The sequence below is a fragment of the Schistocerca serialis genome, chromosome 2 (assembly GCF_023864345.2).
Source record: "Schistocerca serialis cubense isolate TAMUIC-IGC-003099 chromosome 2, iqSchSeri2.2, whole genome shotgun sequence".
Taxonomy (NCBI): Eukaryota; Metazoa; Arthropoda; class Insecta; order Orthoptera; family Acrididae; genus Schistocerca; species Schistocerca serialis.
The window spans coordinates 55807579-55829358 of NC_064639.1; the positions used below are offsets into that span (position 1 = coordinate 55807579).

The 21780-nt window shown below is 40.3% G+C and overlaps 1 protein-coding gene across 2 annotated transcripts in view; it reads right to left on the reverse strand.

The window, feature by feature from the left end:
• LOC126456757 (uncharacterized) overlaps nt 1–21780 on the reverse strand; it is a 783002-nt gene that overhangs the window by 71497 nt on the left and 689725 nt on the right. For both annotated transcript variants that reach the window (XM_050092505.1, XM_050092504.1), the window contains 2 exons: nt 18115–18263; nt 8068–8180 (listed from right to left, as the gene is read on the reverse strand). In XM_050092505.1, the coding sequence (XP_049948462.1) occupies nt 8068–8180; nt 18115–18263 (262 nt within the window). The remainder of the gene's footprint in view (nt 1–8067; nt 8181–18114; nt 18264–21780) is intronic.

Below are 21780 nucleotides of genomic sequence, written 5' to 3' on the forward strand. Positions count from 1 at the left end.
ACCACTACTAGTCTCTGATGGACAATGCAGAATGGTGCCAAGTGCTGGGGGGAGCCAGTTACTCATTTTTCAGACAGCACGCTCAGACCTGGAGGCGTTACGACGAGCCCGGTGCACGGTACAGCAATCTTCCACTGCAGTGTCTCGGCATTTTGACACAGACGACCAGAACCTCCACGGTGAGAATGCCTACCTCCAAGTTCCTGTGCGGCCTGACAGTGGGCCACTGTCACACCCGAGTGCTCCACAAATCTCAATATTGCCCAGTTCCAGCATCTGGCCAAATGGAGATGCACAACGAGGCCCCTTTTGAGCACTGTCATTTGCCGATAACTCTGTCTCACACAAGTTTATAGCATCTCTGTGCCCTCCACAGTGGTCACTCAACATCTGATGTTGTTTATGTCCCTTATATACCCTAACAGTCCAACAGTTCTGGAAACAAAACTAACACACTTTGGTGGCCGTTCTGTCATAGAAAATTGCAGTTTTAATCATTCACATATCCACCAAGGTCAATTGTTTTTTGTTTTTTCAGGGAGTGTAGTTTCATCATTACTCGCTTACCCAAGTATCTCAATAAATCGGAGGGAATGACCTCTACTCCATGGGTCTCATTTCCACTTAGTCATTCAGTGTTCTGTCAAAACTTCTCACAGTGTACCTCCCATCTTATCTTCAATTAATTTCTCTTCCCTTTCTATACTGTTCTATCAACATTCATTTACCTTGGACAGCATTTCTATACATTTCTTCCACCTTAAGGCTTTCCCTTCTTTGCTTTGTACTGCCATCTGAAGTTCTGATATTCACACAGTTCTTTTCTTGTCTCCAAACGTCTCTTAATTTTTCTATAGGCAGCATCTCTTTTTCACCTAGTGATGCATGCTTCTACAGCCTTTCAATTTGTCCTCTAGCCATTCCTGCTTAGCTACTTGGCATTTTCAATCAATCTCATTAGTTAGACATCTGTACGAGGGACATTCATAAATAATGCACAGTTTGGTATTACTTTGGAATGTTTGATGCAACGACAGTGAAAATTCCCTTAGATGTAGTCAGAAGCTCGAGGAAGAAGCACCAATTTTTGTTTTTTAACTGTGTACTCTAACATAAAAATTGGTGAGAGGTAGAAATGGATCCTGCATGGGTCTCGGGTACTGTGACTGCTGAATTCTAGAGGTCACACATTGACATTTCAATGTCTGCTTGTGTCTGTGTATATGCGGATGGATATGTGTGTGTGTGTGAGTGTATACCTGTCCTTTTTTCCCCCTAAGGTAAGTCCTTCCGCTCCCGGGATGGAATGACTCCCTACCCTCTCCCTTAAAACCCACATCCTTTCGTCTTTCCCTCTCCTTCCCTCTTTCTTGACGAAGCAACCGTTTATTGCAAAAGCTTGAATTTTGTGTGTATGTTTGTGTGTCTATCGACATATATATATATATATATATATATATATATATATATATATATAAAAAAACAAAGATGAGGTGACTTACCGAACAAAAGCGATGGCAGGTCGATAGACACACAAACAAACACAAACATACACACAGAATTTTGTGTGTATGTTTGTGTTTGTGTTTGTTTGTGTGTGTTTGTTTGTGTGTCTATCGACCTGCCAGCGCTTTTGTTCGGTAAGTCACCTCATCTTTGTTTTTATATATAATTTTTCCCACGTGGAATGTTTCCTTCCATTATATATATATATATATATATATATATATATATATATATATATATATATATATACTACTCTATCCTGTGCAAGCTTCTTCATCTCCCAGTACCTACTGCAACCTACATCCTTCTGAATCTGCTTAGGGTATTCATCTTTTGGTCTCCCTCTACGATTTTTACCCTCCACGCTGCCCTCCAATGCTAAATTTGTGATCCCTTGATGCCTCAAAACATGTCCTACCAACCGATCCCTTCTTCTAGTCAAGTTGTCCCACAAACTTCTCTTCTCCCCAATCCTATTCAATACCTCCTCATCAGTTACGTGATCTACCCACCTTATCTTCAGCATTCTTCTGTAGCACCACATTTCGAAAGCTTCTATTCTCTTCTTGTCCAAACTGGTTATCGTCCATGTTTCACTTCCATACATGGCTACACTCCATACAAATACTTTCAGAAACGACTTCCTGACACTTAAATCAATACTCGATGTTAACAAATTTCTCTTCTTCAGAAACGATTTCCTTGCCATTGCAAGGCTACATTTTATATCCGCTCTACTTCGACCATCATCAGTTATTTTACTCCCTAAATAGCAAAACTCCTTTACTACTTTAAGTGTCTCATTTCCTAATCTAATCCCCTCAGCATCACCCGATTTAATTTGATTACATTCCATTATCCTCGTTTTGCTTTAGTTGATGTTCATCTTATATCCTCCTTTCAAGACATTGTCCATTCCGTTCAACTGCTCTTCCAAGTCCTTTGCTGTCTCTGACAGAATTACAATGTCATCGGCGAACCTCAAAGTTTTTACTTCTTCTCCATGAATTTTAATACCTACTCCAAATTTTTCTTTTGTTTCCTTCACTGCTTGCTCAATATACAGATTGAATAACATCGGGGAGAGGCTACAACCCTGTCTTACTCCCTTCCCAACCACTGCTTCCCTTTCATGTCCCTCGACTCTTCTAACTGCCATCTGGTTTCTGTACAAATTGTAAATAGCCTTTCGCTCCCTGTATTTTACCCCTGCCACCTTCAGAATTTGAAAGAGAGTATTCCAATTAACGTTGTCAAAAGCTTTCTCTAAGTCTACAAATGCTAGAAACGTAGGTTTGCCTTTCCTTAATCTTTCTTCTAAGATAAGTCGTAAGGTTAGTATTGCCTCACGTGTTCCAACATTTCTACAGAATCCAAACTGATCTACCCCGAGGTCCGCTTCTACCAGTTTTTCCATTTGTCTGTAAATAATTCACATTAGTATTTTGCAGCTGTGACTTATTAAACTGATAGTTTGGTAATTTTCACATCTGTCAACACCTGCTTTCCTTGGGATTGGAATTTTTATATTCTTCTTGAAGTCTGTGGGTATTTCGCCTGTCTCATACATCTTGCTCACCAGATGGTAGAGTTTTGACATGAATGGCTCTCCCAAGGCCATCAGTAGTTCTAATGGAATGTTGTCTACTCCCAGGGGCTTGTTTCGACTCAGGTCTTTCAGTGCTCTGTCAAACTCTTCATGCAGTATCTTATCTCCCATTTCATCTTCATCTGCATCGTCTTCCATTTCCATAATATTGTCCTCAAGTACATCACCCTTGTATAAACCCTCTATATACTCCTTCCACCTTTCTGCCTTCCTTTCTTTGCTTAGAATTGGGTTGCCATCTGAGCTCTTGATATTCATACAAGTGGTTCTCTTCTCTCCAAAGACCTCTTTAATTTTCCTGTAGGCGGTATCTATCTTACCCCTAGTGAGACAAGCCTCTACATCCTTACATTTGTCCTCTAGCCATGCCTGCTTAGCCATTTTGCACTTCCTGTCGATCTCATTTTTGAGACGTTTGTATTCCTTTTTGCCTGCTTCATTTACTGCATTTTTATATTTTCTCCTTTCATCAATTAAATTCAATATTTCTTCTGTTACCCAAGGATTTCTATTAGCCCTTGTCTTTTTACCTACTTGATCCTCTGCTGCCTTCACTACTTCATCCCTCAGAGCTACCCATTCTTCTTCTACTGTATTTCTTTCCCCCATTCCTGTCAATTGTTCCCTTATGCTCTCCCTGAAACTCTCTACAACCTCTGGTTCTTTCAGTTTATCCAGGTCCCATCTCCTTAAATTCCCACCTTTTTGCAGTTTCTTCAGTTTCAATCTGCAGTTCATAACCAATAGGTTGTGGTCAGAATCCACATCTGCCCCTGGAAATGTCTTGCAATTTAAAACCTGGTTCCTAAATCTCTGTCTTACCATTATATAATCTATCAGAAATCTGTCAGTATCTCCAGGATTCTTCCAGGTATACAACCTTATTTTATGATTCTTGAACCAAGTGTTAGCTATGATTAAGTTATGCTCTGTGCAAAATTCTACCAGGCGGCTTCCTCTTTCATTTCTTCTCCCCAATCCATATTCACCTACTATGTTTCCTTCTCTCCCTTTTCCTACTGACAAATTCCAGTCACCCATGACTATTAAATTTTCGTCTCCCTTCACTACCTGAATAATTTCTTTTATCTCATCATACATTTCTTCAATTTCTTCATCATGTGCAGAGCTAGTTGGCATATAAACTTGTACTACTGTAGTAGGTGTTGGCTTCGTGTCTATCTTGGGCACAGTAATGCGTTCACTATGCTGTTTGTAGTAGCTAACCCGCACTCCTATTTTTTTATTGATTATTAAACCTACTCCTGCATTACCCTATTTGATTTTGTATTTATAACCCTGTAATCACCTGACCAAAAGTCTTGTTCCTCCTGCCACCGAACTTTACTAATACACACACACACACACACACAAAATTCAAGCTTTCGCAACAAACTGTTGCCTCATCAGGAAAGAGGGAAGGAGAGGGAAAGACGAAAGGAAGTGGGTTTTAAGGGAGAGGGTAAGGAGTCATTCCAATCCCGGGAGCAGAAAGACTTACCTTAGGGGGAAAAAAGGACGGGTATACACTCGCACACACACGCATATCCATCCACACATATACAGACACAAGCAGACATATTTAAAGACAAAGAGTTTGGGCAGAGATGTCAGTTGAGGCGGAAGTGCAGAGGCAAATATGATGTTGAATGACAGGTGAGGTGTGAGTGGCGGCAACTTGAAATTAACGGAGATTGAGGCCTGGTGGGTAACGGGAAGAGAGGATATATTGAAGAGCAAGTTCCCATCTCCGGAGTTCGGATAGGTTGGTGTTGGTGGGAAGTATCCAGATAACCCGGATGGTGTAACACTGTGCCAAGATGTGCTGGCCGTGCACCAAGGCATGTTTAGCCACAGGGTGATCCTCATTACCAACAAACACTGCCTGCCTGTGTCCATTCATGCAAATAGACAGTCTGTTGCTGGTCATTCCCACATAGAATGCATCACAGTGTAGGCAGGTCAGTTGTAAATCACGTGGGTGCTTTCACACGTGGCTCTGCCTTTGATCATGTACACCTTCCGGGTTACAGGACTGGAGTAGGTGGTGGTAGGAGGGTGCATGGGACAGCTTTTACACCGGGTGCGGTTACAAGGATAGGAGCCAGAGGGTAGGGAAGGTGGTTTGGGGATTTCATAGGGATGAACTAACAGGTTACGAAGGTTAGGTGGACGGCGGAAAGACACTCTTGGTGGAGTGGGGAGGATTTCATGAAGGATGGATCTAATTTCAGGGCAGGATTTGAGGAAGTTGTATCCCTGCTGGAGAGCCACATTCAGAGTCTGGTCCAGTCCCGGAAAGTATCCTGTCACAAGTGGGGCACTTTTGTGGTTCTTCTGTGGGGGATTCTGGGTTTGAGGGGATGAGGAAGCGGCTCTGGTTATTTGCTTCTGTACCAGGTCAGAAGGGTGGTTGTGGGATGCGAAAGCTGTTGTCAGGTTGTTGGTATAATGGTTCAGGGATTCCGGACTGGAGCAGATTCGTTTGATGTGGAATGGGTGGCAGCTGTCATAATGGAGGTACTGTTGCTTGTTGGTGGGTTTGATGTGGACGGACGTGTGAAGCTGGCCATTGGACAGGTGGAGATCAACATCAAGGAAAGTGGCATGGGATTTGGAGTAGGACCAGGTGAATCTGATGGAACCAAAGGAGTTGAGGTTGGAGAGGAAAATCTGGAGTTCTTCTCCACTGTGAGTCCAGATCATGAAGATGTCATCAATAAATCTGTACCAAACTTTGGGTTGGCAGGCTTGGGTAACCAAGAAGGCTTCCTCTAAGTGACCCATGAATAGGTTGGCGTACGAGGGGGCCATCCTGGTACCCATGGCTGTTCCCTTTAATTGTTGGTATGTCTGGCCTTCAAAAGTGAAGAAGTTGTGGGTCAGGATGAAGCTGGCTAAGGTAATGAGGAAAGAGGTTTTAGGTAGGGTGGCAGGTGATCAGCGTGAAGGGAAGTGCTCCATCGCAGCGAGGCCCTGGAAGTGCGGGATATTTGTGTATATGGAAGTGGCATCAATGGTTACAAGGATGGTTTCCGGGGCAACAGTACCTCCATTATGACAGCTGCCACCCATTCCACATCAAACGGTCCCTTTCCTACAGCCTAGGTCTTCGTGGCAAACAAATCTGCTCCAGTCCGGAATCCCTGAACCATTACACCAACAACCTGACAACAGCTTTCGCATCCTGCAACTACCCTTCCGACCTGGTACAGAAGCAAATAACCAGAGCCACTTCCTCATCCTCTCAAACCCAGAATCCCCCACAGAAGAACCACAAAAGTGCCCCACTTGTGACAGGATACTTTCCGGGACTGGACCAGACTCTGAATGTGGCTCTCCAGCAGGGATACGACTTCCTCAAATCCTGCCCTGAAATGAGATCCATCCTTCATGAAATCCTCCCCACTCCACCAAGAGTGTCTTTCCGCTGTCCACCTAACCTTCGTAACCTGTTAGTTCATCCCTATGAAATCCCCAAACCACCTTCCCTACCCTCTGGCTCCTATCCTTGTAACTGCCCCCGGTGTAAAAGCTGTCCCATGCAGCCTCCTACCACCACCTACTCCAGTCCTGTAACCCGGAAGGTGTACACGAGCAAAGGCAGAGCCACGTGTGAAAGCACCCACGTGATTTACCAACTGACCTGCCTACACTGTGATGCATTCTATGTGGGAATGACCAGCAACAAACTGTCCATTCGCATGAATGGACACAGGCAGACAGTGTTTGTTGGTAATGAGGATCACCCTGTGGCTAAACATGCCTTGGCGCACGGCCAGCACATCTTGGCACAGTGTTACACCATCCGGGTTATCTGGATACTTCCCACCAACACCAACCTAGCCAAACTCCGTAGATGGGAACTTGCTCTTCAATATATCCTCTCTTCCCATTACCCACCAGGCCTCAATCTCCGCTAATTTCAAGTTGCCGCCACTCACACCTCACCTGTCATTCATCATCATCTTTGCCTCTGCTTTAAATATGTCTGCTTGTGTCTGTATATGTGTGGATGGATATGTGTGTGTGTGCGAGTGTATACCCGTCCTTTTTTCCCCCTAAGGTAAGTCTTTCCACTCCTGGGATTGGAGTGACTCCTTACCCTCTCCCTTAAAACCCACTTCCTTTCATCTTTCCCTTTCCTTCCCTCTTTCCTGATGAGGCAACAGTTTGTTGTGAAAGCTTGAATTTTGTGTGTATGTTTGTGTGTCTATCGACGTGCCAGGGCTTTCATTTGGTAAGTCACATCTTCTTTGTTTTTAGATATATTTTTCCCATGTGGAATGTTTCCCTCTATTAATATTTTACTGTATGGAATTTATCAAAAGGTGTCAGAAACTACATCATAAACTATACAGCAATACTGTGCTTCTTTTCTTTCATTTTTCTCATCATTTTGATCTGGCACATGGAACGTTGTCTGATATGATCACATTCAAGGAATGTGTGTCACGAATTGAGAACTGCGGTGGTAAGAAATATTCTCAATGGTGCTGCCTGTTCTTCTACTGAGTACTCTTTTCCGCTTAGTGCAGTCTCCAGCCATGGTCTTTTGTTACTGTAACTGCTTATAATATCCTAAAAATATTATATTTATACCATCAAAATTCTTGCCTGAACAAGCCTGGCCGTAAACTCTTGCCAGAGCACCCTGAAAGCAACACTAGTTGTACTTAATGTGGGGAAACATGGGGGTGACTGCTGAGAGAGGAGCTGCCCCTTTCTGTAAATGGTCCAGATGTGTCCCTCACAGTCAACAGTTAATAGCAAACAGTAATTTAATTGATGAAATAACATCCCTGCTGTAGTAGCCTCTCACACTACTATTGACGTATGTAAAATCCATGCCCAAATTAAAATCCAGATCAGCTTATTAACTAATAGAGATGATTTGTAACACAAACTACTAAAATTCAGATCACATTTCTAACAGGCAAAATCGCTCTTACCTAAATTCTCTCATAGGCTGTCGAATCAGCTGCTCCATCTCATGTTGAAATGCAGCCAATTCATCCAATTCCAGCTTTGCTTCAAATGCTGCCAAAGCTTGCTCGGGCTTGATCTGTTGCACAAACCAAATAAATGCATCAGCAATACATGCTAATTAAGAAAAGGAGGAGGAGGAGGATGGCCACACACAAATGATATGCAACAGCAACAAATTACATGATTCTTTAAATGCAAACACTTTTGGTTAGGCTTTCCGTGATTGTTATTGACATCAAATGAAACAACAAGATTACTGTTACCAGTTACTGTTTATTTATGTCCATGATGCATTTCAAAGGTTTAAACCTCCATCCTTAGGTGGATTTACATTTGTTAGTATGACATGTGTCTGTATGTTGTGTTATGATTTTTTGGAGGAATTTGTGGCACAGCCTCCAATGGTCACAGGTTCCTTTCACTGCCGTAACACATCACACATATACTGTCATATTTTGCAAACAAAATATGTTGTTTACAAAATATGACAGTATAGATGAGATGTGTCACGGCAGTGAAAGGAACCTGTGACCACTGGAGACAGTGCCACAAATTCCTCCAAAAAATCATAACACAACATACAGACACATGTCGTACTAACAAATGTAAATCCATGCAAGGATGGAGGTTTAAACCTTTGAAATGCGTTGTGGAGATAAATAAACAGAGGTTGGTAACAGTAAACTTATTGTTATGAGATTCTTGTTAAAGGATAACATAACTTATCATGATAACTCCAGACAGCAGTGTAGCTTCACCAGAATCTATATACACCTATCTACCTATACATATTATAAATGAAAGTCCCTCCCTCACATTTTTCTGTCTGTGTGTGAAGGCTAATCTCAGGAACTGCTGCAGGGATTTTGATACGGACTTCATTAATAGGTAGACTAAGTCGTGAGCAAGGTTTCTGTATATAGTTTGTTACCAATACGCCAGACGAGGCATCTGACTGTAGTTTCTAAGTGCTACCTACACGAAGTCGTGGAAGGGTACTAGAATAATACATTTTAAAACACGGTTTTCGAAAAGTTTTAATGCCAGGTTCATCACGGTGTGCTACTCTGCAACTTTACAAGCTGCTACTGCCTCGTCGCTCTTCACTTTCCCGGCAGTGGTGTTCTATATATGGCTCTCAGGTTTGCCACAGTATCACTTTTTTGTGTACACCACAATATTTCCTTGAAGAAACTGCTAGATGTCATCAGGTGGTGGCTGTTCACTACTGCCAGCAGGTAGCAATAGTCATGTCCACACTGCAACAGTGTGTGCGGGCTCCTCGTCACACGCGTGCAATCGAGTTACTCACTGATGGATGACTGTAGCACATTTGGAGACATTTACATATGCACCAGGTGATGGGTGCTGCTGCCAAATGTCACTGTGGCCAGGAGCCAAACCAAAATTGTTGCTAGATAAAACCTCCTCTATATTGGAGTAAAATTTATCTGGCATACCAATAAAAAAAGTCCAGTTGAGGGAACAAAATGAAGTAACAGAATCGGCCACTTTCACAGATGTCTTGCCGTACTCCGGCAGTATTTCCTCGACAGACATGACATTAGACACGTTCTTTGACCTCCCGTGAAACTGTTCTTCGACTTCCCGTGAAACTGAGGAATGTGTTATGTTCTGTCAAAGATGATCTCAGACTCTGGAAACAAGACAAGCACAAGATTCCTCATGAGTGTCCAATGACATTTATTGGCCAGACTTGTTGCACAGTGTGAGACTGATGTGACAAATACCTTTGCCATATACGTCTATGTCAACAGCATAAATCTCTGATAGCAGAGAATTGCCCTAGTACAGAACACCTTGTGATGTATGAAAAGACACAGATTATTTGCTAACTTTAATATTTCTGGGGCTGTAAGGTAAAAGAGACAACACACCCCCTCCCAGCAGATAACCTAATAAACAGGAACTAAGGATTCCAATTTAGTACAGCCTGGATCCCAGCATTTTGCACCATCAGATACAAAGAGAAACAAGAACTTCCAATGACAGTTACATCACAACACAATGCGGAGCTTCCATCTAAAAACAATTCAACTCAGATCCTGCCCACAGCAACATTCAGCAGCAGCACGTGCAGAAGGCTCCAAACATGCTACTGCACTTTCAGAACATTCTTTTCCCCTGATTCTACCATATCCACAGATCTAGCTTCCTTCTTTGGTACAGATTTCTCATATCCATTATCTTACTAAATGTGCAGCTGCACACTGTCTCCAATCTCGTTCTCTAGTGGTGTCAGTTCCTGCCTTTCACGAGAACGATGTGATTATAAATTTAACAATAAGAAAGCAACTATTAATAATAACAACAAAGAAAGAACAGATCGTAATCTCTTGATAAAGAATGAGTATCTGGAATGAATGGGACATAAAAGACTACCTCTAAAAACCCAAAAATTGTAAACAAGGCAATAGAAGAGTGGGCAGACCACACAGCAGATTGTGACTATGACAGGCTCTGTTACAGAAGTCAGGGCACAAAGAGCGACATGGACCTGTGACTCTACATTCAAAGACTGAATATTCCTGTAAGTGATAAGTAGAAACTACAATGAAGTGGGCTGGATGACTAGTTACCTACTTTCAGGAAGTGGAAATTCTACTAATCCTTGCAGGAACGCGTACGCAGAAAATACCAGTCTTAGCTTCTATTGTTCCTTTTTGGGGGAGAAAATGCAGCCAAAGCTTGCTCATGTTTGGTCTGTTGCACAAACCAAATAAATGCATCACACAGACCCTACACTGCGAGGGACCCATCTGTTGTGAGGACAAGGAGAGGTATAGTTGAAAGTGAAGACATCAGAGAGAGCAGGTCAAAGACAGAACAACAGTGCATACTGAGAATCTCTTACTCCAGTCCCTCTTAGTGAGGCACGCACAGCAGGAATGGGGATGAGTAGTGTTTTCATTGGTGCCATGAAAGCACATGGTAGATCAGTTCTTCTTTATGTATGAACAGTGAAATGAATAATGAATACCCAGGTTGAAAAGTTTTTCTGTGACCAGTAGGGATACTCTACAACACTATGTTTAATTCACAGTGACACTTTTCTGTACATTGTTAAAGCAGTAACTGGACTTAAACTTCTTTACACTAAATTGACCTACACAAAACATCCTGATGATGAATAAAATTGTGTTACCGAAATTTCTGAAGCCAGTATGAGGATGTGTACCTCACTGTTTGCAATGACAAGAACCTGTTTGCAAGGCAACTGGTGAGAATTCTAAAATTCCATGACCTCATTCTAAATATAGTCATAGCTCCTCAGTCAGTTATAGCTGAACAGTGTTTGTAGTCAAATATTTTAAATTTATAAGTCAAAACTGTTTATAATCAGAATATGAAGCAAACGCCATCATACTCTGGTACAATTCAGTAAGCAAATACCAAAAGTAATTTCTCAAAATTACCTTTTATTACAGCACAGTCATGTATTACTAAAAATCTGTTAACAAAACACTATGTCAGTTTATAACAGGCCTAATGCTAAAGAAACAGTGGTTGGAGAGGATGTTACCAAAAATCCAAGTTTTGGAGTTTACTTTTGGGATATAGAGCATAATATCACTGTTTACAAGTCATTTAATTACAATGACTGGGCTACTTTTCTCTAAGGTAGAGAAGAACTGTCCCATTTCAGCTTCTACTCAGCACTGTGATAGAAAGATACAATGTCTGAAAACTAGAACATTACAGCTGCTCAATGGTTGATACCAATTGATTTGCTGAAAAAGCTTTATGTTTCTTACTTTGTCTGTGTTACATGGATGTGCAAGCTCAGCATGAGAATCAGTCAAATTTTCTGCTGTCTTTCCAATTTCTTATATTTAGTAAATTGCAGATTTTACTTTTCACACTTTCATAGCCGTTATTCTTCTTTTATTTTCAACTATATTCTTCCTGTCATTCCAGCCTGTTTATACAAACATTGACTTATTTCACAAGAGCAGGCATTGCTTGCAGTGGAATCAGTAACTGTTGAAATTAACTTTATCAATCTAAGTGATCAGAGTGGCAGAACATCACACCAGGGAACTAGGTTCGATTCCTGGGTAGGTCGGAGATTTTCTCCATTTGGGGACTAGGTGTCGTGTCATCTTCATCACCATTTCATCCTCATCGACATGCACATCATCAATGTGGCATCGATTAGAGAGATATGCAGCAGGCGATTGGTCTATCTGATGGGAGGCTCTAGCAAACATACATTTCATTTAACAAGTTTACCAGGACATCCACAATTCACAATCAGTATGTTTTATTTTTATCGGTTTTGCTCTATAATTTTACAACAGCATAATCAGAAAAACTGTAATTTAATACAACAAGATCTGACAATATGGAATCTTACATTGACATTAAAAAATATTTTATTTACAATATGGTAACCTACATTTAAAATACAGTTGTTGGCTGATTACATTGCCTGTTCCAGAGATTACGTTGGCATGGTAGCAACGTCTACGGCAAGGTAGGGTGTATTCAGAGATAATGCAGTATCTTTACTGAGCAAGATAAGGACACATGTATATCAATGCATTTCAACCACTACACTAACATTGAATCATGGTAAACTAGTGCAATTTGTTCTGAAATTCATATTGCTACCAGAAATAGAAATTTACATTTCAGTTGCCACTTTCATGGACCTGTATAGAGACATGTCATTTCTGCAATGGACAATATTTCATTGCCTGCAATATCTTTCAAAATACATCTTGAAAATACATCTTTACAAATATAGCATCAAGATACAAAAATACCGTTTTTAAAAATATATCTCTTTAATAATGCCAGTAGCTCTCTAAGGGTGTTCACAGATAACACAGTTCTGTGTAGCGAGGTGACGATTGTAAGGAACAATTATGAAATGCAGGGATTTCTACATCTACATCTACATGGATACTCTGCAAATCACATTTAAGTGCCTGGCAGAGGGTTCATCAAACCAACTTCACAATTCTCTGTTATTCCAATCTTGTATAGTGAGCAGAAAGAACGAATACCTATATTTTACCGTACGAACTCCGATTTCCCTTATTTTATAATAACGATCATTTCTCCCTATGTAGGTCGACGTCAACAAAATATTTTCACATTCAGTGAAGAAAGTTAGTGATTGGAATTTCACGAGAAAATTCTGCTGCAGCAAAAAATGCCTTTGCTTTAATGAAGTCCACCCCAAATCCTGTATAATTTCAATGATACTCTCTACCCTGTTTTGCGATAATACAAAACATGCTGTTATTTTTGAAATTTTTTGTGGTACTCTGTCAATCCTATCTGGTAAGGATCCCACACCACGCAGCAGTATTCTAAAAGAGGATGGACAAGGGTAGCATAGGAAGTCTCCTTAGTAGGTCTGTTACATTTTCTAAGTGTCCTGCCAATAAAACGGTCTTTGGTTAGCCTTCACCACAACATTTTCTATGTGTTCCTTCCAATTTAAGTTGTTCGTAATTGTAGTTCCTAGGTATTTAATTGAATTTGCCACCTTTAGATTTGTGTGATTTATCGTGTAACCGAAGTTTAAAGGATTCCTTTTAGCACTCATGTGGATAACCTCACACTTTTCATTATTTAGGGGCAATTGCCAGTTTTTGCACAATACAGATGTCTCTTCTAAATCGTTTTGAAATTTGTTTTGATCTTCTGATGAATTTACTAGTTGATAAACGACAGTGTCATCTGCAAACAACCTAAGACAGCTGTTCAGATCATCTCCCAAATCGTTTATATAGATAAGGAACTGCAAAGGACCTACAACACTACGTTGGGGAATGCAGGAAATCACTTCTGTTTTACTCAATGACTTTCCATCAATTAGTACAAACTGTGACCTATCTGACAGGAAATCATGAATCCAGCCACATAACTGAGGCGATATTCCATAATCATGAAATTTCACTACAAGCCGCTTGTGTGGTACAGTGTCAAAAGCCTTTTGGAAATACAGAAATACAGAATCAATTTGAAATCCCTTGTCAATAACACTCAACACTTCATGCGAGTAAAGAGATAGTAGTGTTTCACAAAAACGATGTTTTCTAAATCCATGTTGACTGTGTGTCAATAGACTCTTCGAGGTAATTCATAACGTTTGAACACAATATACATCCCAAAATCCTGCTGCATATTGACATTAATGATATGGGCCTGTAATTTAGTGGATTATTCCTACTACCTTTCTTGAATATTGGTGTGACCTGTGAAACTTACCAGTCTTTGGGTACGGATCTTTCATCGAGAAATTGGTTGTATATGATTGTTATGTATGGAGCTATCGCATCAACCTACACTGAAAGGAACCCAATTGGTATACAGTCTGGACCAGAAGACTTGGTTTTATTAAGTGATTTAAGTTGCTTCACTATTCCGAGGATATTTACTTCTATGGTATGTTGGCAGCTGCTGTTGATTCAGATTCTGAAATATTTCAGAAGGCTGTTTAGTAGAGAAGGCACTGATTGTGTCTTGCCGCTTTCATACTTCACATATGACTAGAATCTCTTTGGATTTTCTGCCAGGTTTCAAGACAAAGTTTCATTGTAGAAACTATTATAAGCATCTCACATTGAAGTCTGTGCTAAATTTCAAACTTCTGTAAAAGATTACCAATCCTGGGGATTTTGCGTCTGTCTAAATTTGGCATGTTCATTTTGTTGGTTCTGCTACAGTGTTCTGACCTGTTTTGTGTGCCGAGGAGGATCAGCTCCGTCGTTCGTTAATTTATTTGGCATAAATCAATTGCTGCTGATACTATTTCTCTGAATTCAAGCCACATCTGGTCTACATTTATATTGTTAATTTAGAAGAAGTGGAGACTGTCTCTCAGGAAGGTGTCAAGTGAATTTTTATCTGCTTTTTTGAACATGTTTATTTTTGGAGGAATTGGGGGTTACAGTATTCAGTCTCACTACGACAACCCTGTGTTCACTAATCCTGTATCCCTTTTGATGCTCGTATTAACTCAGGATTATTTGTTGCTAAGAGGTCAAGTGTGTTTTCACAAATGTTTACTATTTTCGTGGGCTCATTAACTAACTGCTCAAAATAATTTTCAGAGAATGCGTTTAGCACAATTTCGGATGATGTTCTATAAATACCCCCAGAATTAAACATTTATTTTTGCCAACATATAGAGGGTAAATTAAAGTCACGACAACTATAATTGTATGAGTCGACTACGTGTTTGAAATCAAACTCAGGTTTTATTTGAACCATTCAGCAACTATATCATCTGAATTGGGAGGTCGGTAAAAGGATCCAATTATTAATTTATTCTGGTTGCCAACAATGACCTCTGCCCGTACTACCTCACAGGAACTATCTACTTCAATTTCGCGCCAAGATAAACTACTTCTAACAGCAACAAACATGCCACTGCCAAATGTGTTAAGCTATACTTTTGGAACATCGTTAGGTTCTTGGCAAAAATTTCGGCTGAGCTTAACTCTGATTTTAGCCAGCTTTCAGGGCCTATAACAATTTCAGCATCAATGCTTTCTATTAGCGCTTGGAGCTCTGGTACTTTCCCAACACAGCTACGACAATTTACAACTGTTATACCGATGGTTCCTGTATCTATGATCTTCCTGTGTTTAGCCTGCACCCTTTGCAACTAAAGCCCTGTTTGTGTTTTCATGAGACCCTTTAATCTAAAAAACTGCCCAGTCCACGCCAAACAGCCCCTGCTACCCGTGTAGCTGCCTCCTGCGCATAGTGGACTCCTTACCTATTCAGCAGAACCCAAAACCCAACCACCTTTTTGCGCAAGTCAGGGAGTCAGCAGAATACACGGTCACAAAACCATCTGAGCCTCCGATTCAAATCCTCCACTCAGCTCTGTACCAGAGGTCAAAAATTGGTCCTGTCGAGTATGCTGCAAATGGTCAGCTCTTCTTTCATCTCACAAGCAAGACTGACAGCCTTTACCACTTCTTAGATGCTCAAAGCCAGAGAGAATTTCTTCTGATACAAAGTGACACACATCATTGGTACCGATGTGAGCTACCTCCTGCAGTTGACTGCATCCTGTGCTCCTCACGGCATCCAGGAGGACCCGTTCCACATCTGGAATGACTCCACCCGGTATGCATACGGAGTGCACATTGGCTTTCCTTCCCTTCTTGGCAGCCATGTCCCTAAGGGGCCCCACAATGCATCTAATGTTGGAGCTCCCAACTATCAATAATCCCACCCTCTGTGATTGTCCACATCTTGCAGGTCGGGAGGTTTCCTCTGGAACAGGACAGGTGACAGAGTTTGGCTCTGCGAGAGTGTCAGCCTCTAATAGCACCTGGAACCTGTTTGTCAGACTAACTGGGGAGGCATTACATATGGTCCCCTGGCAAGTCTTTTGCCACCTGCTATGCCCCGGGATGACCTCCCACTCAACCACAGTGAGGGGTCAACCTCAGTGAGAGCAGTAACTGAGCTGGCCACTTGTGAGGACCGATTGGAGGATCTGGACATGCAGGACATTCCGTTGGATTCCCACGGCTGACCCACAACAGTGGTGCCCGTCCACTGCAGCCTCAAGCTGTGTAACTGAACCCATCACAGCCTGGAGCTGAGTGAAAAGTGTTACCAATTCGACTCGCATTCACACACAAAAGTCACAGTCCCTATCCGTACTAAAGACCGTGGAAAACTAAACTACCCAGATAAATGGACTATTGGCATGTCCTGCAAAACTCTACTGTAGACATTGACGAAAGCACAGAAACTGTGTCTAATAAATTAGATTCATAAGCAGAGATTCAAAAACCCAACTACAAAGGCATGTAGGTGAAACTAAATAATTTGCCCCTGATTAGGAACTTGTAATATGTCACAAAATCGGTTTACTTTCCAATGCAAATGAAAATGCGAGAACTGTGGCTGTTAGATATTAAATTAACACACAGTATCTCAAGAAACTAAACTATTAAAGCACACAGATGACATTATAAAATTCACTCCTGGTTGGTCGTAAAAGTCATAAAATCAGTTCCTTCTTTGTCACTGGATCTGTCTTGACCAGCTGCTGCTGCTCAGATCAGGAAAGATAAACATAACACTGGACAATTATTAAAAATTAAAATTATTTTCATATTTGATGATGTACCACAGAGATATGTATGAAACATATTCATTAACTTTCCCAATTTCCTGTTTTATACAGAATTTTATTTACTTATTTATTTTTAAGGAAGAAACATGTAAATAATTCACTAGTCATGTGATAGAAAAATTCAGCAGATGCTAAAGAAAATATCTGCAATTTATTTCTTAAGTCACTTCTGATATAGTTGGAGTCACGAATGATGACAGTTGAGTGTAGCCCTGTTCTGTGCACCTTTGCCAGTTATCCTCCGACAGCCAATGAGCATTCAGTAATGTTCTGAGCACTTTGCTATGAATGTTGTATCCAATGTGAGCATTAAACATGATAACATGCAGTCATTTAGTGAATTTATTGCAGGCTGTCATCGCTGACAGTAGTGGTGAGCGAAAATTCTACACAGTCAAGCAGCAGACATAATTTGCAGGTTAACACTATGTTCAAGTGCAAAGCACACATCTGCACTACCACAACTGTTGCTTGGAACCAGTAACAGTACAGTCCCCATCTGTGCCTTGACCTGCACGAACTGCCATTGTTCACGAATTGGACTGTAGTTGTAGAAGTGGTTCTAGAATGAAATATCGGATATTGTTGTGAATGTTTTACTGGCGCAAATGATCAATATTTTTGGGTGTGATTTACACAATATTAACACTTCAGTAACAGCTCAGCAGTGTGTCCATCACCCCTAAAGATATCAGTCAGTTGTGCTTGTGAAATGCTGTCTGCATTTCACAAGAATATCTGATGTTTCATCTGAGAATGATTTCTATAACATCAGTAATGAGCATTACAAAAATACAAAAAAACATCCTCAAGAAATTTCCTGATTTGCAGTATGTATTACTAGTAGATTTATGTCCTGAAATGTTACCTGATAAAAATAATTGGAATTCAAACCAGGACCAGCAACTCTCTTTACAACAAAGCTGTTGCTGGCAGGAATTCTACCACGTTTCTTGATTAGTAAATGGAAGACAGCGGAGTCCCAGAGCAGACGTAACCAATATCGCAAAATGCCCACTGAAAAATAAATTGAGACACAACATAAATACAGTCTCTTGCATTCAACAGACACGTAAAGGAAGACAGCACCTCATGCATTCAGTTAATTAAAAAAAAGCATTGTTTTGTTTGGACACATTAGAAAATGTTTGTTTTTGCAATTTAGTCTTATGTGATACTTCTCACGTAAAAGCACTGACAGGAAGGGTTTAATGTCTTGCAGATAATGTGGTCATTAGAGATGGGACACATGCTCAGTAAAACATGAATAAGAAAGTTAACAGGCTGCATAACATCTGAAAGGACCATTTGGATAATGCCTGAAGTTATTCAGGAAAACTGTTAAAACAAACTGTAAAAGATACAAAAAAGGATTGCCAGATGACAGTCCAGATTTCACTCCTTCCCAATACAAGGATCATCTTAGAATAAATATTAAAATCTGCCCCTGTATAAGTTACTGTTTCTCACTGATGATCTCTGTTTGTAAAAGAGTGTTCCTAGGGGCGGAAAGGGCATAATTAATGCAAATGGAGAAAAGAATATTACACAAGCAGCTATTTGTGACTACTGCAAGGTCACGTACAAAGTGTATTGAAGAAAGAAAAAGAAACCTTGGGGAAAAAAAATGAGAGCTCCTTGGAAACTGCAAAAATTGAAAGATAGTTGCTTTGCATGATCCAATATGGTCCAACTGCACATAATAATAATAGTAATAAACCAATAAATGTAGATAGAACCGTCTTATATGAGACACTCACAGAAACACTGGAATACCAGAAACTGTATGCAAGATGGGTCCCAAAACAGGTGAAAAGCACAAGAAAAAATTGGATCAGTAGTGTCTGCAAGTTTCTTGAGAGATTTGAACTGAAAGGTGAAGATTTTCTGAGTTCTACTATGAGTGGAGATGAAATGTGGTCAACTCATTACATGCCTGAGCCCCATATGCCAAAATATTCAAAACCACAATTTCGGACAAAAATAATCATGGCCTCAGAGTTTTGGGAGCAAAAAGGCATCATTTTGGTCAAGTCTCTGCCTTAGGGGCAGACCATCAATGCACAGTGATATGGTGAGACCCAAAAAATTTGCAAAAGGAGTATTCAAAACAAAAGAAGGAGAATGTTGACGAGAGGAGTGAGCTCATTGCACAACTATGCCCATTTTAACACAGCCGCAGCCGTGGTAGCAGTAGATGTTAAAACTCTTTCAGTTTATCTTAAGAATTGTAATCACCATATTTTGAGGGACCGATGACTGTAGCAGTCTGGTCCCTTTAATCCCACAAACCAACCAACCATATTTTGAAGGTTATATCAATGCTATAATGGATACTATAAAGAATACATGGAAGTCACAGATTGTGTGGTGACTGTTTCCTTTAAGGGGAGGTTTACTATCTTTAGGTTAAAAAAAAAAACGATTTTTTTTAAATTGCATTTTTGGATCCATAAAAGTGTTTAGAATCCACCCCTGAAACAGTTTTTCCGAATACGGAACGGAAATGTTTGTTATTCAGTTGAACAAAAAACTGCACCTGCCTGAAATCGGCCTTTTTCACTCACCAGTCTTTCTCTTTCAGAGGACGAGTTATAGTACCGGTGCTTGGGAGGAAACACACAAAATTCAAATGAAAGTTTGAATGTGTGTGTTTGGAAGTTAGCCCTCAAGAATTTGCATTCTGGTGCGAAGACTGTGGAGATTGTGACTTTCCTGGCAGTGAGCAGCTTCAACGAAGGGTTTTCAGCAATTCTGAAGACCGTGACAACAGTGGACATCACCCTGGGACACTATTCAATGCAGTTCACCAAGAATTCGGATGACCACCGGATTCGAGCAGCCAAAAACCGCTTGTCACTGGCCGTACGAGCGGCTCTGGCGCAGTGCAGGATGGTCCAGATCAAGCAGAATGCCCTCTACGAGGAAGAGGAAGGACTAGTTTATGGACCCAGAATAGCAGATTGAATGTGAGTTGCATAAAATTGCATTTATATGTAGTCAAACCATCAAACGCATTTTCCTCGAAATGACACTTTTTATCATCGTGCGGTACGGTAACTTCGAATCTACTGAACTGATTGGCACGATTCTTTGTTTCCAAAGAAGCTAGCTAAATTGTCTAGGAGTTGTACCACTTTTATTCCAATCCATAAACTATAAATATTTTTACTTGGCCAACAAAGTCAAAAAATCAATGGAAAAACCCTATTTTTTTTTTCAAATGGCCACCATTTTGTTTCCTATGTTCCAAATAAGTTAAGTGAGTTACAACTCCTAAAGAATCTTACATACTTCACTAACGTCAACTCAATTTTGATTTCAGGCAGGCCAGCTGACCTGTGACATACCGTGCGTGGAGGTCTACATCGAAATTTTGTTTCATTCCGACAGCACTTGCGGCTTTGCTCTTTGACATTTCTGGTCGAAAAAATTCCAGTTTGTACAGGAAATATCAATAAACATTTTGACCAAATTTGACATTGATATCTATAACACATTCTGAGAAAAAAATTCTCAAAGAACATGCTTTTTTCGGGTCAAAGATAGTAAACTTCCCCTTAATGACGTGTTTCAATTTATACATCATCAGATTATTCAGAAAAAAATCAGTAAAGAGCCATGAATAATACATAATGCATAGTAATAGTTAACAGATCACTAAGATTACACAGGAAATAAATCAAAGTACAATGTGAAAACATGCCAAGGTTAAGGTGAACACGTCATACATAGGTATGGAGCCACGTATTTTATCTGTACGATAATGCAAAAGTGAATCATTACAGTAGTTGTAACTTTCAAGAAGACAAACAGGCCACCTGGCAGCAGCACTGGTGAGCATTAAGACTTAAGACCTCATTATTATAATTAATATAAGGCTTAGTTACTATAATCCCATCAAAATGATGAAGATATGACCTGAAACCATGTATAATTACAAAACAAATGTACATCAAATCAAAAACTACAAAATAACAACTGTGTTAAATACAAAATCAAATCTCATGTTGTAGGGGGGAGGGGAGGTGGGGGAGGAACCAACAGTGGAGTGCAGGATAAAGGCGGGAGAGGTAATCCATGGACTGGTACAATAAATAAACTTTTTATTACAGAACACTTAACGCTGCAGTAGTCACATGAATTTTTGTTACGCTATTGGACCTGTGGGTAACAGCTACCACCCACCACTGTTTTAAATGTTATTTTAACAACAATGAAACAAAATAGGATATATATACTTGCATAATGATATAGGGTGTACAAATAAAGCAGAGAATACACTTTATACTCAAAATTTCAGAGAACATTCTCAGCGTGAGTAAAGGGGTGGAGGAAGTAGCTCATAACAAAGATTGTTCTCTGATTTTGTATGACTAAAACTAGAGGGGATTCTCACAAGTGGAGAACATTCTATGTTTTTCGAAATAAGCTCTACAGCATACTCTGACCTGAAGAAGTTCTGTTGAGGTTAAGTTTCACTGACCTTTTGGTAGCAATGGGAAAATTCATGTTGCTTGGTAGGCAAAAGAAA